At 48.4% G+C, this 12579-nt stretch overlaps 1 protein-coding gene across 2 annotated transcripts in view; it reads right to left on the bottom strand.

Annotated features, from left to right (window-relative positions):
• The window catches only part of TOX2 (TOX high mobility group box family member 2), a gene marked incomplete at its 5' end in the record, with an annotated part of 149884 nt that overhangs the window by 51686 nt on the left and 85619 nt on the right, over positions 1-12579 (bottom strand). For both annotated transcript variants that reach the window (XM_083873445.1, XM_083873446.1), the window contains one exon: positions 10942-11187. In XM_083873445.1, coding sequence (XP_083729571.1) covers positions 10942-11187 — 246 coding nt within the window. The remainder of the gene's footprint in view (positions 1-10941; positions 11188-12579) is intronic.

The following is a 12579-nucleotide window of genomic DNA, read 5'->3' as shown; positions in this document are numbered from 1 at the left end:
GATCTAAGGGATAAGGGCAATTAAAGATGGGCTGCAACATTGATCAAAATGCACAAGATGGATGGCAAAGAGTTGCCAGACACTCTGCTTTGTTTTTTCTTGTATAAGAGATGATCCTGGTTTAAAAAGAGCAAAAATTTGTTTTATTTACAACTGCCTGATGCACTTCAAAGAAGACTTTATGTCACATTGTCATGTGAGGTGTGAACACACATGGGAACATGAACACTTGATGATGTGGCAGAGGTTATGATATAAATTAAAACCCTTCACTTGTCTTTTGGAGGCTCTTGGCACTGGCACAGGCTCACAGCCACCACATCTTGTTATTCCCATGGAAATGAGAAAAGAGGGAAGAAGCTTGGGGCAGAAGGGACAGAAACAAGGCGGGCAGAGGGTGAAAGCTCCAGGAGGACACAGGGAGCTCCATCTCCTTGGTAAAACCACCTTCCTCACATTAGGCCCCTGCTGCCAGTGCAGAGGTGGCAATGAAAGCTCAGCTCCGTTGGCACAGCCAGGGAACAGGAATGGGATGCAGGAAAAGGTGCAAGGACACGTGCCTTGGGGATTATTCCTGCCTGGAAATGCCTCTGTTTTCCTGTGTGTGACCCAAACCAAAACAAGTCCTGGGATGACCTGTGCTCTTGGGTCACATGTACAAAATACGGAACAAAGGCAGCATTTGAGGGAGGGTGAAGCAGCTTCTGGTTAATCAGCTGAGAGAGGGCTGAGTACATTCAGCAAGAGGCAAAGGAATCACAGAATGGTTTGGGTTGGAAAGGATCTTAAAGCTCATCTAGTTCCACTCTCCTGCCATGGACACTTTCCACTAGGCCAGGTTGCTCCAAGCCCTGGCCAACAGTTCAGGGAAGGAGGAAGATCCTCACACGAACCTTGAGCAGCTCTGGCGCACACACAGAGCCCTGGCTGCTGCTGAAACTCATGTCCTGGTAAGCAGAGAGACCCTGGAAACACACCAGTGTTCACTTTACCTACTGTTCCCAAAGGGGTTGGGATCCCTCAGGTTCAAACACACCTAAAACTGGTGCATCAAAGACAACCAGTCTTTAGGCAGAGATGATCTGGCATCGTTTTTCTCATGCTGCAACTAAAGGCAAGACATTTCACAATTCCCCAGATTAGTCAGCATGAACAAGGGTAATCCCAACACTTTCTGACCATTATATTTCTATCCAATTTTTTTAACCTTCCCTCATGCCTACTTTTGACGTAATTTCCTGTATTTTTACAAATTATGATAGGGATGGAAGAAGATGGTCCCACAGTACAGCAGAGCCCAAGCAGCTGGGGAAAAGCCCATCCAGGCACCAGCCCCAGCTCCTGGGGCTGAGTTGACAAATCCTCCACCTGGAAATGGGGAATTGCCCATGCTGGGACACTCTTTCCCCAAAGCCACATCCCAGACTCCAGAGAAATTCCCTTCCAAATCTCTAGTTCATCTTGTAAAGCATGTTGCATGTTCTCATTTACAGGGTTTTTTTTTGATGGGGCAAAATGGATTTTTAACCTCACCCAGGAAAATTGCTGAAGTGGGATTTTTTGTTAAGAAGGAGAAAAAAAATTCACCCCAAAGGTGGACATGACCTAAACCTAAAGGGTTAAAACTGGGCTAAGAACAGGCAACCACCTGCATGTCTGTGCACTAGAGACAAACACACCTGAGATCAGAATCAGGTCTTTTAAAAGATCCATCCCATTCCTTGAACATATTGACTGGAGTTATTTGATATTGTTCTGAAAACCTCCTTCATGCTGCATCCATCTCATCTGCTCCTGTAATTCAGAGATTTTATCTCCCACTATATTTTTAATTTATATCATGTTTTATTTATACCACTGTCTTTTACCAAACCCCAAATTTCAAAAGTGACACAGGCATTACGCACACAAAGCAGACTCCTTATTATCAACACGGCAGAGGAGACAAAAAAAATGACAGGAATAAATCTCGGGGTTTTATGCCGGCGAGACGTTCTGCAAAGTAAGTGACATTTCTCAGCAATACAAATCGTACATTAAGAGATAATTTCCAGAACACCATCCCGGCTCTAGAGCACAGCACCGTCTCACAGAGCAATGTCTGGGCCGGGCTTTATCCCGGGCTGTGTTTGGAACCAGGATTGTGTCAGGCCTTGCGAGGAGACTTTGGAGTGATTAAGTTTAGTGCCCACACCAGAGGCAGTTCTCTGGCACGCTGTCAGCACGGCGTAATTGATATTTTAATTACAGCGTCGGTACACACGGGCTGCCTCCTCCTCCTCCTCCTCCTCCTCCTTGTCCTCCTCCTCCTCCTCCTCCTCCTCCCTGGGCTTAGGCAAACCACGCTCAGCAGAGTCCACACGGGTTTGCTTAAGCGCGGCTTAAGTGCGGTCGGGGCTGTGAGAGCAAAGCAAATTGTGTGAGCAGCACCTAAAGGCAGCTGGGACAAGAGGGACTGTCTCACAGGGATCTGCCTGTGCCCTCCCCGAGGACTGCATGGTTGAGAAGGAGACTTTCCCCATGGGACTGTCCCTGCTGGCTTATCAGGGACAGAGAGTGACCAGCTCACAGAGAGGAAAGGACAGTTTGGGAGGATGGATATTCATGGAAGAGTTAAAAGGTGGAATGCAAACAGCGGAGAAGAGATGCTGGTTCATTGAGAGTAGCAGGTAGACTTTTGGATGGGGCCTGCTGGTTTCCGGCCAAGAGATGGGTGTGGGGAGATGAGGCTCCAGTTTGCAGCCTGAAACCCAGAGGCACAGGCAGGAGGGGCAATTCTGCAGCCAGACTTACACGCACATGTGTTGGTTCACTGTGCAGGGCCCTTCCTGCAGGTACGGGGTGGTGCTGTGGGTCAGAGCACATCTGAAGCCTCTCCTGCATCCCCCTGCTCTGGGACAGACTCCTGGAATGGTTTGTGTTGGAAGGGATCTCCTGCTGAGGAGGAATTCTCCTGCAGGGAGGTGGCTATGAGGGGTTTGCAGGAAAAAAGGCAGATTCCCATGGGAGATTCCCACCCTGGCAGGTGACAGTCACCCTCTGCCTGTTCAAGTGACACCTTGTCTTTTTCCTTTCCCTTGTTCAGGGAGAAATTCTTTCATTACCAAGCAAAGCCCACACCTGCTTTGCTTCTCAGCTGTCACAACAGTTCCCTTGTGTGAAAAGTGTATCATGACACCCTGGTTACTCACATCTCAGAAACAGGATACCCATGGGTGAACCTAAAGACAACCTCACAAGCCTCCAGGTTGCTCAGGTTCACTGCTTTCATGCACAGCCCAGCCCTCACAAGCTCTGCTGTTCTCTGAGCACTCACAGTGCTGGGTCCTGAGGGTGACCCACAGCACCCCAATTCTGTCACAGCAGTGCTTGGCAGGGGACCATGCAGAAGATGCTTCAGCCATGTGGAAAGAGGAGCTGGTGCTCCACAAGGAGCTTCTGCTGGTGTCCAGCATGACTGGGAAATTCAGGGAGGACCTCACCCCACAGAACAGGACCTGTATTCATAGAACTGTAGAATTGTTTGGGTCGGAATGGACCTTCAAAGGTCATCTAGTCCATGGGCAGGGACACCTTCCACTGTTCCAGGCTGCTCCAAGCCCTGCCCAGCCTGGCCTTGGACACTTCCAGGGATCCAAGGGCAGCCACAGCTTCTCTGGGCACCCTGTGCCAGGGGCTCTCCGCCCTCACTGTAAAAAACTTTTTCCTTATATCTAATTTAAACCAACTCTCAGTTTGAAACCTTTCCCTCTTGTCCTTTTGCTACAAGCCTTGACAAAAACTCTGTCCTCATCTTTCTTAAAGGTCCCTTTAGGCCCTGGCAGGGGCTCTGAGCTCTCCCTGGAGCCTTCTCTTCTCCAGGTGAAGAACCCCAGCTCTCCCAGCCTGGCTCCAGGCCTTGGAGCATCTCTGGAGCCTCCTCTGGATCTCTCCAGCAGCTCCAGGTCCATCCTGTGCTGGCCAGGGCTGGGGCAGCTCTGCAGGTGGGCTCTCACCTGAGCACAGGGGCACAGGGGCAGAATCCCCCCTGTCCTGCAGCCCACACTGGGGCTCAGCCCAAGGCACACACACACCTGTCCAGCTCTCACTCACCAGCACCCCCAAGTCTTCTCCCAGGGCTGTTTTTGACCCGTTCATCCCCAGCCTTGGCATTCCCCGAGGGATCCAGGCACACCCTGCCCACAGCAGCAGCTCTGCACTGGCGCCCCCAGCACCAGCAGTGGCTCCTGCCCTCCCTGAGCACCTAAAACTTCAGACAGCACAGCACAACACCTAAAACTTCAGAGAACACCTCTCCACACAAACCCCTCCCTCTGAGAAAGCAAGTTCTGAACACACACACAAGAACAATTTACTCTTTGGTTGGGGATCTTGTCTCCCAGGTTCTGACTTGGAGTGAAATTTTATGACCAAGCTCTGGGGGGAGGCGTGGAGGGAAGGGGCTTCCCAGTGAAAATGCCAACAGATACTTAGAGCCAGCAGCGTGTGTGGGTGTTGCTAAATTAAGCTCACAAGTAGGTGGGGCAAATGCCTTAAACGAGTTTGTGAAGGTAAAATAATGTTCATTAAAAATAGAAAAACAACTGAAAAAATATCCTTTGTATTCAACTTCACACTCGTACATCATAATGTTCCAGTAAAAGCCCATTTTCCCTTGAGATAATAAAAGAATTGAATTTTTCCTTATCGGTCATCTATTTTTCTAGCTAAAGCTATTACTCCCTCTCTGTGGTTGCCAGGCAACAAGAAATATTAATAGCAGCTTTTATTAGCTTAGCTTTAGCAGTGGAGTACCAGAATGAGAAAATGGAAAACATAAATGTGTTACATAAATCTTTCAACCTTTCAGGGTTTGTGTTAGTCTCTGTTTTCATAATGATTTATTGAAGTGATGGTTCATTTATGAGAAAAAGGAGTGTGAAATAAGAAAACGGAACATTACCCTGAAGGACTGTTTGAAAATAAATAATTATAGAAGGTGAAGAAAAGCTGTTTAAAACCATTTTTCTGAGTTTTATAAAATTTAAAAAGACATATTTCTTTCATTTATTGCCTCTGAGAAAAACACTAGCAGGGAATTGCAAACAGGGCTCTGCTTAATACAAAGAACCCTTCATGTAGGGTTGTGTTATTACTATTTTCCACCTCATGTTTGGGAGTTTAGTTTTTAAATACTGAACCATTAATAAGCAGAGACCCGAATTAGTCAAAACCTTAAAGCTCACAACACAAAATTGCCAATGAAAACTTATCCAGGACTGAAACATGGGGAACTCAGGGAAGTTTTTGCTGCTGGTGACCCGAGTGATGCTCTTGTTGGTTTGTTTATTTCTAAAGGCTGTTCTGAAGAGCTTGGGCTTGCTTTGAAGGGCAATGCTGCCTGTACACTGCACTGGGATATGGATTATTGTAAATAACTCATTTGAACAGGCAGTGATTCAAAATTATTGAAATATTGATGCATTGGAAGTATCTGCCCACGGCGTGTAAACTGCTCTGCCTGCTGGGATCACGGATTTCCAGAGGCCTGGAGGAAACACTGGCACAGCTTACTCGGCTTTTGGGACAAGATTTAATTGACATAATGAGTTTTTTACATTGAGGGTGGTAAAACCTGCCACGAGCAGCTGTGGCTGCCCCATCCCTGGAGGTGTCCCAGGCCAGGCTGGATGGAGTTTGGAGCAATCTGGGTTCTGGTCCTGCAATCTTCCTGCAGGAGAACCTCACTGGAGGCCTGGGGAGCACCGGGCTTGTCCTTGGAGCCCTGCAGCATCCCAGGAATGCACATCCCAGCTCTGGGAAAGGGCTGCTTGTCCTTTGCATTTCTCACATGGCTCACAGACAGCTGGGCTGCTGCTGCTTTGTTTCACTGCTCTCCTCCCTGTCCTACACCAAGGCCCCGTTGTGTTGGGAAGCAGCTCCTCAAAGTCAGCTGAAAACCTGGAATTTCAGGATGGCACTCACCTTTCTTCTACCCCCATTTACCATTTTACTCTCTCACCTCTACCTAAACAGGTTCCACAGCTCACTGGAAATGTGACATTTTACACCACGGATGCTCTTTTTGCCTCGGAGGATTCAAAATATTTTTCAAATAATTCTGTTCCACTCAACAAACTGCAACAAAACCTTTCAGGCTGTGGCTGAAGCCTTTGTGCCCTTTCACAGCTTGCTGTGAGCATAAAATAGTCACCCCAGTGGTGCCTTTAGAGGAGTCACAAAGACCCCTCATCGTGAGGAGCAATAGGAAAATGCAGACACAGGGAGAGGTGTGAGTCTCTCCAACCAGCTCTGCACACCCACAAAACTCCTGTTGGCTCACAGGAGCAGCCACATGCCCCAGAGGATGTTTCCCCCATGCAGAAAGGCATGGCTGTGCCCCATTCCCCCTGCAGAGCAGGAGGAGGCAGAGTGGTTCCTGTTTTGGCTTTTTTGGAGTGTGTACATGCACCCTGTGACCAGGCTCGGGGCAGCACAGCTTTGGGGTCCTGGAGCAGTGCTGGAGGGCTCTGGGCAGTGCTGTGCCCCCAGTCAGGGGCTCCTGGCTCCCCCCACCCCAGCACTGCCCCACCTGACAGGCAGAGGCACCCCCAGCCCTCCTGGCTGCCATCCAATATTTATGGAAATCTGTTTGTGCTGCGTTGGAGATTCCTGGGCTCTGACCTTGATCGCCCTTTGCTTCTGTCAAAAATGTCCTGCCAAATCCACTCTGAAATCTCATTTATTCCCAGCAGCTCCTTAACCCAGCGGGCACCCACCTCCCCAGTGATCCCCAGCACATCTCTGCCCCCTCCCCTGCCTTCCCCACACTCCCAAATCCCAGCCCCAGTGAGATCCCAGCCCAGCAGGACTCCCTGTGCATCCCTGCAAGGCTCAGCACTGCTGTGATGTTCACAGTGAGCAGTTATTCTCTTCCCAAGGAAAACATGTTTTTTTCCTCTTTGATTACTTTTCCCTAATTACTCCCATTTCTCAGTGACAGTAACATCTCTCCTATTTTCTTTCCCTCCTGTTATTCCTCCTCTTTCCCTTCTCTCCCCTTCCTTTTTTTCCCATAGGAAAAGAGAGATCACTGGAAAACAAAAATCCACTGCAGTAAGAATTTTCTGTTTGTTTCTTGCCATCAACACAAAAAAATAATAAACCCTCCCCAAATGAGCCAGCTCTGCCTCCTCCCCAGCCCTCCCACACCCCTTCCAGCAGTTCTTCCCACATAATACCCTGTGCCATCCCTTTGCCTGCTCCTGTCCAGCCATCCCTGCTCCCCTGCTCTGCAGCTCCCTGCACCCCATTCAGGGATTGAAAACTCCCTCAGCTTCTAAAAACTCATGGGTGGGGGGAAAAAAGAGGAAATTGGGTGACAGAAAGAGCAGTGAAGAGCCATGACATGGAAAGGTGGAGCTGGTCCAGATCCAAGTGTGATGCTCTGGATGGGGCTGCTGAAGGGATGAGGGAACAGAAGGGATGCTGGATTTGGGGTTTCCCCATCAGGGCACAGCTGCTTTGCTCAAACAAGGGTGTCCATCCAACAGCCCAGGGATGCTGGAGCCAGGAGCAGGGGCTGGCACAGCAAATCCACTTCACTCCCCAGCTCCTGTCCTGCCATGGCAATTTCTGTGCTGATTCAATTCCCTTTGAGTTGATCACCTGCACTATGGGGTGTCCCTTGAGAGGCACTGGGAGGTTTAATGCAGTCTGAGGGCAATACCAGGACATCCCAGGATAAGAGAACACATGCAGGGGACAGCAACATGCATCTGGATTGTCTTTATTAATTTCTGAGCTCTCAGGAAAAAATAGCAATCCTATGGCTCTCAGTGAGTCCTGGCTCATCTTATCAGCAGTTAGAAATTTGTTCATTTTTTTTTCTTTTTGACTTAAAAAAAATCCTAAGGCTCATGTTACATTTTTAGAGCATAAGTCTGACCACTGTCTAAACATTTTACCATGAATTGCTTGGTTGTTTCTCATTGTATTCAAACACACAGACATGGCAACCAAGGCAGGAAATAGCTGTGTATGCAAAAACCTGTGTGAGCTCCAGCAAAGAGCAGCAGAGAGGAGAGAGGCTCCAGCTCCAGCATTTGCATGAGCAATGCTGGTGCTGGAACAAACCCAAAACCTCTGCACACTGAGCCACCTCCTCAGAGCCCTGTACAGGCAAAGCTCACTCCCAGTATGGCCTCCCATCACTACCTGGGTGAAATAACCCCTCTCTTTCTTGGAAGTGTTGGCAAACCAGCCCCAGACTGGTTTGGGTTGGAAGAGACCTTAAAGATCATCTATTTCCAACCCCCTGCCATGGTCAGGGACACCTCCCACTGTCCCAGGCTGCTCCAAGCCCTGTCCAACCTGGCCTTGGACACTTCCAGGGATCCAGGGGCAGCCACAGCTGCTCTGGGCACCCTGTGCCAGGGCCTCCCCACCCTCCCAGGGAACAATTCCATCCCAATATCCCATCCATCCCTGGCCTCTGGCAGTGGGAGCCATTCCCTGTGTCCTGTCCCTCCATCCCTTGTCCCCAGTCCCTCTCCAGCTCTTCTGGAGCCTTTTTAGGCCCTGCAAGGTGCTATTAGGTATTAACCAGATGAGTTTAAACTGTGCTTTCTCTGCAGGATTCCTCTGTGCCCTGATGTGCATGTGCTGCTCCCCCCAGCCCTCCCAGGAGCTGTGTCTGTGCTCTGGGACCAGCACTGCCATCAGGGGCTGCTGCTGCAGGAAAGGGACACTGGATTCCCCACCCAAAGGGACAGAAGGTGTGACTGTTCAGTGGAGAAAAGGCTGTGATGGGAGGGTAAGGCAGGATTTAATTCTGACCTAAAACCAGCACAGCTTCCACCCTGATCCCTTTGCTGCTGGAGATGTATCACAGCTCTGAGGGTTTCCAAAGCTGAACAGTTTCAGTTCACTCTCAGCTGGGAAATTCAGGGTTCACTGGACTCTTTTTATTTTCGTGGTAAGGGGCAAACAAATCTTAATCTCTCTATTCTACGTTTACAGCCCACTAAGTCCCCTTCTTATCTTCTCTGGCTCGGCCCTGATTTATCGTCACCGCACTGCATTTGTAAAACAGTTCCATAAAGTAAGGAAGAGAACATTTCCCAAGGACTACTCCAAAATAAATTATTTCAGACACAGAGAAGCTGCTTAATAAATCCCCCTTTTCGTTTTTTTCTTTAGGTATTTTAGAAAGTGATTTATAAGTGCAATATCACCTCTCAAAAATGAGACAATCAACACGGGATAAAATTATTGTGTTATGAAAATAGGGGTCAGGCAAAGGGGCTGTGCTTTAAATTAAACCAGGGAAAAAATATTTCATCTGAAATTGACTCTTTCTGTCTCAGAAATGAATGTTTTAATCACCTAAGAACCTAAAAGGTAACACAGAGCCCTAAGTAATATTTAATTCCATAGAAATATGCCTCTGTTCAATATTGATGGGCAGAACATGATATTTCTCTTAAACACACTAACAATGAAACTCAGAGACTCATCAGGACTTCAGAAAGCCTTGGGATTTTCCTAGACCAAGAGATAATATCCCATTTAAATATTTAAATATCACTACCTTTCAGAGCCTTATCTATTGAAGCAATCAACACCAAGCATTCCCCAGCCAGGCATGGCCAGGCTCCCAGCCATGCTCTTTAAGTAAAATTAACTCTGTTTGATATCAATGCCATTCAAAATCAATGATCTTACAGAGAAACAATGCCCAAAACCAACCACGGGGCTAAAGCTGCTAAGGAGGAAAATTGTATTAAACAGCAGAAGTATTAATTCAATATCACTGTCAAAATCCAGTCACAATCTTTCCTTGGTGCTGCTGATGCAGAAGCTCTAATTAGCCCTGGAGTTTCTTCCCAGAGCTTCACTTTACTTCATTATCCCTGCCTTGTTTATCCCTGCACGAGTCATTCGAAACTTTGCGAGGTATCCCCTTGCCAGGGAGAAACTGGAGTTAGTGAGTGCAGGGAGGGATCCTGTTCCCCCTGAAATCAATAGCAGAGCTTTCCCTGCTGGGACCATCCTGCTGCTCCTCCTGCTGGTGCCACCCTGGCCGTGGGACAGGGGGGACAGGGGGGACAGGGGGGACAGGGGGGACGGGCGGAAGAGAAAGGACACAGAGGCTTTGGCTGGTCATGGGAGTGGGGCACCTGCATTTCTCTTGGTTCAGGGGCTGAAGCTGTTTGCCTTCATTTCTTTCATACATTCTCTTTATTCTTCACACATCTATTTGTAACTCTGTCACCTATTGTATTAGTGGCAAGTTTTCCTCGTAATTTTCAAAGGCCTTTCCCTAGGCAAAAAGACAAAACAAATTGCAGAGTCCCGAGCTCCGGGGGTTCAACACCCCGGTGCTATCTTGGTTCTTCCTGGGAGCCAAGGCTAAGAACAACTCTTGGAAATCCATTTCATGGACAAAGTTACAGCCAGGGCCAAGGGGGGCTCCAGGGAAGGGGCTTGGCCTAGGGGGTGGGGAATTGCATCACCACTTGTCCTCCTAATTGGTGCTCTTTATTAATTAGGCTAATTTCCTAAAATCTGTAGAAATATACTCACCCCTGTGGGCTGAGTGGGCTTTTGCGGACATCTTTCCATAACTGCCCCTGAAGGCCTCCAAATAAAGATCCTCTTTATTATCACCTTACTAAAATTTTATATCCTTACTAAAATTATGTTGAACTTCATTTCCAGGCTGGGAGAAAGGCAACAGGAGGATGTTCCATACAGGGTGGGGAAAAGCCCTTTGCCCTAATCATGAGTGGTTAATGAGGCTCAGGAGGACACCAAACTAAGCATGAAACTGCCACCATGAACACTCTCTGCCAACAGAGCAATCACCTCATCGCCAACACCCTCCCCTGCTCAACCACCTCCTCCCTGGAAGCACAGAGCAGTTTGGATGAAAGGCAGAGAGAGGGGAAAGGCACTGACCGTGGGGAGCTGGCTGGAGAGGAGGTGCCCATCCTGACTCAACATGTTGGAGACCATGATGGCTGGCAGGTCCATGTTCTGGTAGGGATATGCTGGGATCAGGCTGTTGGGAGGGAGGCTGTGGCACAGGGAGTGGTATCCAGCTTCGTGGTCCACCAGGTGCAGCAGGGACGGGTCGGGGAGGTTGGGAGGCGTGATGGGAGGGATCTCGTAGTCCTCGTTGTTCTCATTCTGACTGTTGTACGTCTGAAACACCAAAGAGACATTTTGCAACGTGTCACCCCCCTGCTGCTTCAGCAAAGAAAAGGGATTATTTCTCTAAGAAAGACAGATTCTAGTGGAAATGGGTTTGTTGTGATAAAAAAGGCACCTCCAGTCCTGCACACCAGGTTGTAACGAGGTAGGAGCCAGGGTGTGAGTGTGGCAGCACTGCACCATCCATCAGGAACACAGCATGAAGCCACCCCCTTGCTGCATCCCTGCTCCCTCACTGCACCCCTGCTCATCTCTGAGTCCCCAAAACCACAGCAGAAACTTCCACACCTGGACCACAGCCATGGAAGGGCACGGCTGCTTCCTGATCAGCTGCTGCCTCTCCTGGGTCAAAGTCTCTGGGCACCTGGCTCAGCTCTCAACCTACAACTGGTACTTTTAAGAGCTTTTGTGAGAATTGGAGCTGTAGAAATAACAATTACTTGGGATCAAAATACACAGAATTATGGAACAGTTTTGGTTACAAGGGATGTTAAAGCCCATCCAGTGCCACCCCTGCCCTGGGCAGTAACACTTTCCACTGTTCCAGGCTGCTCCAAGCCCTGTCCAACCTGGCCTTGGACACTCCAGGGATCCAGGGGCAGCCACAGCTGCTCTGGGCACCCTGTGCCAGGGCCTCCCTGCCCTGACAGTAAAGCATTTTCCCCTAATATCAAATCTAACCTTACCCTCTGTCAGGTTAAAGCCATTCCCTGTGTCCTAACTCCCTCAGAACCCTCAAGAACTCAAGCGCAGAGGCTGCAGCCAGGGAGGGGGGTTTGGAAACACAACCATCATTTTTTGAAAACTCTTTAAAGAAAGCCTGCCTGACTTCACCACACATGGAGATTTGTCCTTCCTTACATCTCCTCCCAAATTTCATCTGGATAAGCATCCCCTCACCTCCCTGCTAACACTCCCTCGAGGTTACATGAACATGCAGAGATACTGGAACTCTGTCTGCCCCCCATGTTTTCTCATGGCTTGTTTACTTCAAAGCATTCCCATTTATATAAAAATACGTTATTGCACCTGTGCAATCATTTTCACTTCAGACAAAACCATTTTTTTTCTTCATAACACATGAATCTATCCAAAATTATTAATTACTAACGCAGAATATAATGAGTCTCTGGCAGAGGAGGCTTATTCTAACCATCTACTGTTTCACATATTATTACAGCATATGAAATTCTGATTAGCTATAGCATTACACACATGCTAAAGCTAAATTTCCCAGATCACCTAGTTTCATGGTTGGATTTGGACTTAATACTTGATTTAAGAGCAAAACCCCAGATGTCAAAAAACCAGTTAAGCACTGTAGGCTTTAATAATCCATTGTCCCAGAGCTCACCCCCGGATTTGTGCTCTTCATCACCACAG

Source organism: Zosterops lateralis, assembly GCF_965231275.1.
Source record: "Zosterops lateralis genome assembly, chromosome: 16".
Taxonomy (NCBI): domain Eukaryota; kingdom Metazoa; phylum Chordata; class Aves; order Passeriformes; family Zosteropidae; genus Zosterops; species Zosterops lateralis.
The sequence above is the reverse complement of the archived record's forward strand: the minus strand, read 5'-3'. Positions and strand labels throughout refer to the sequence as shown.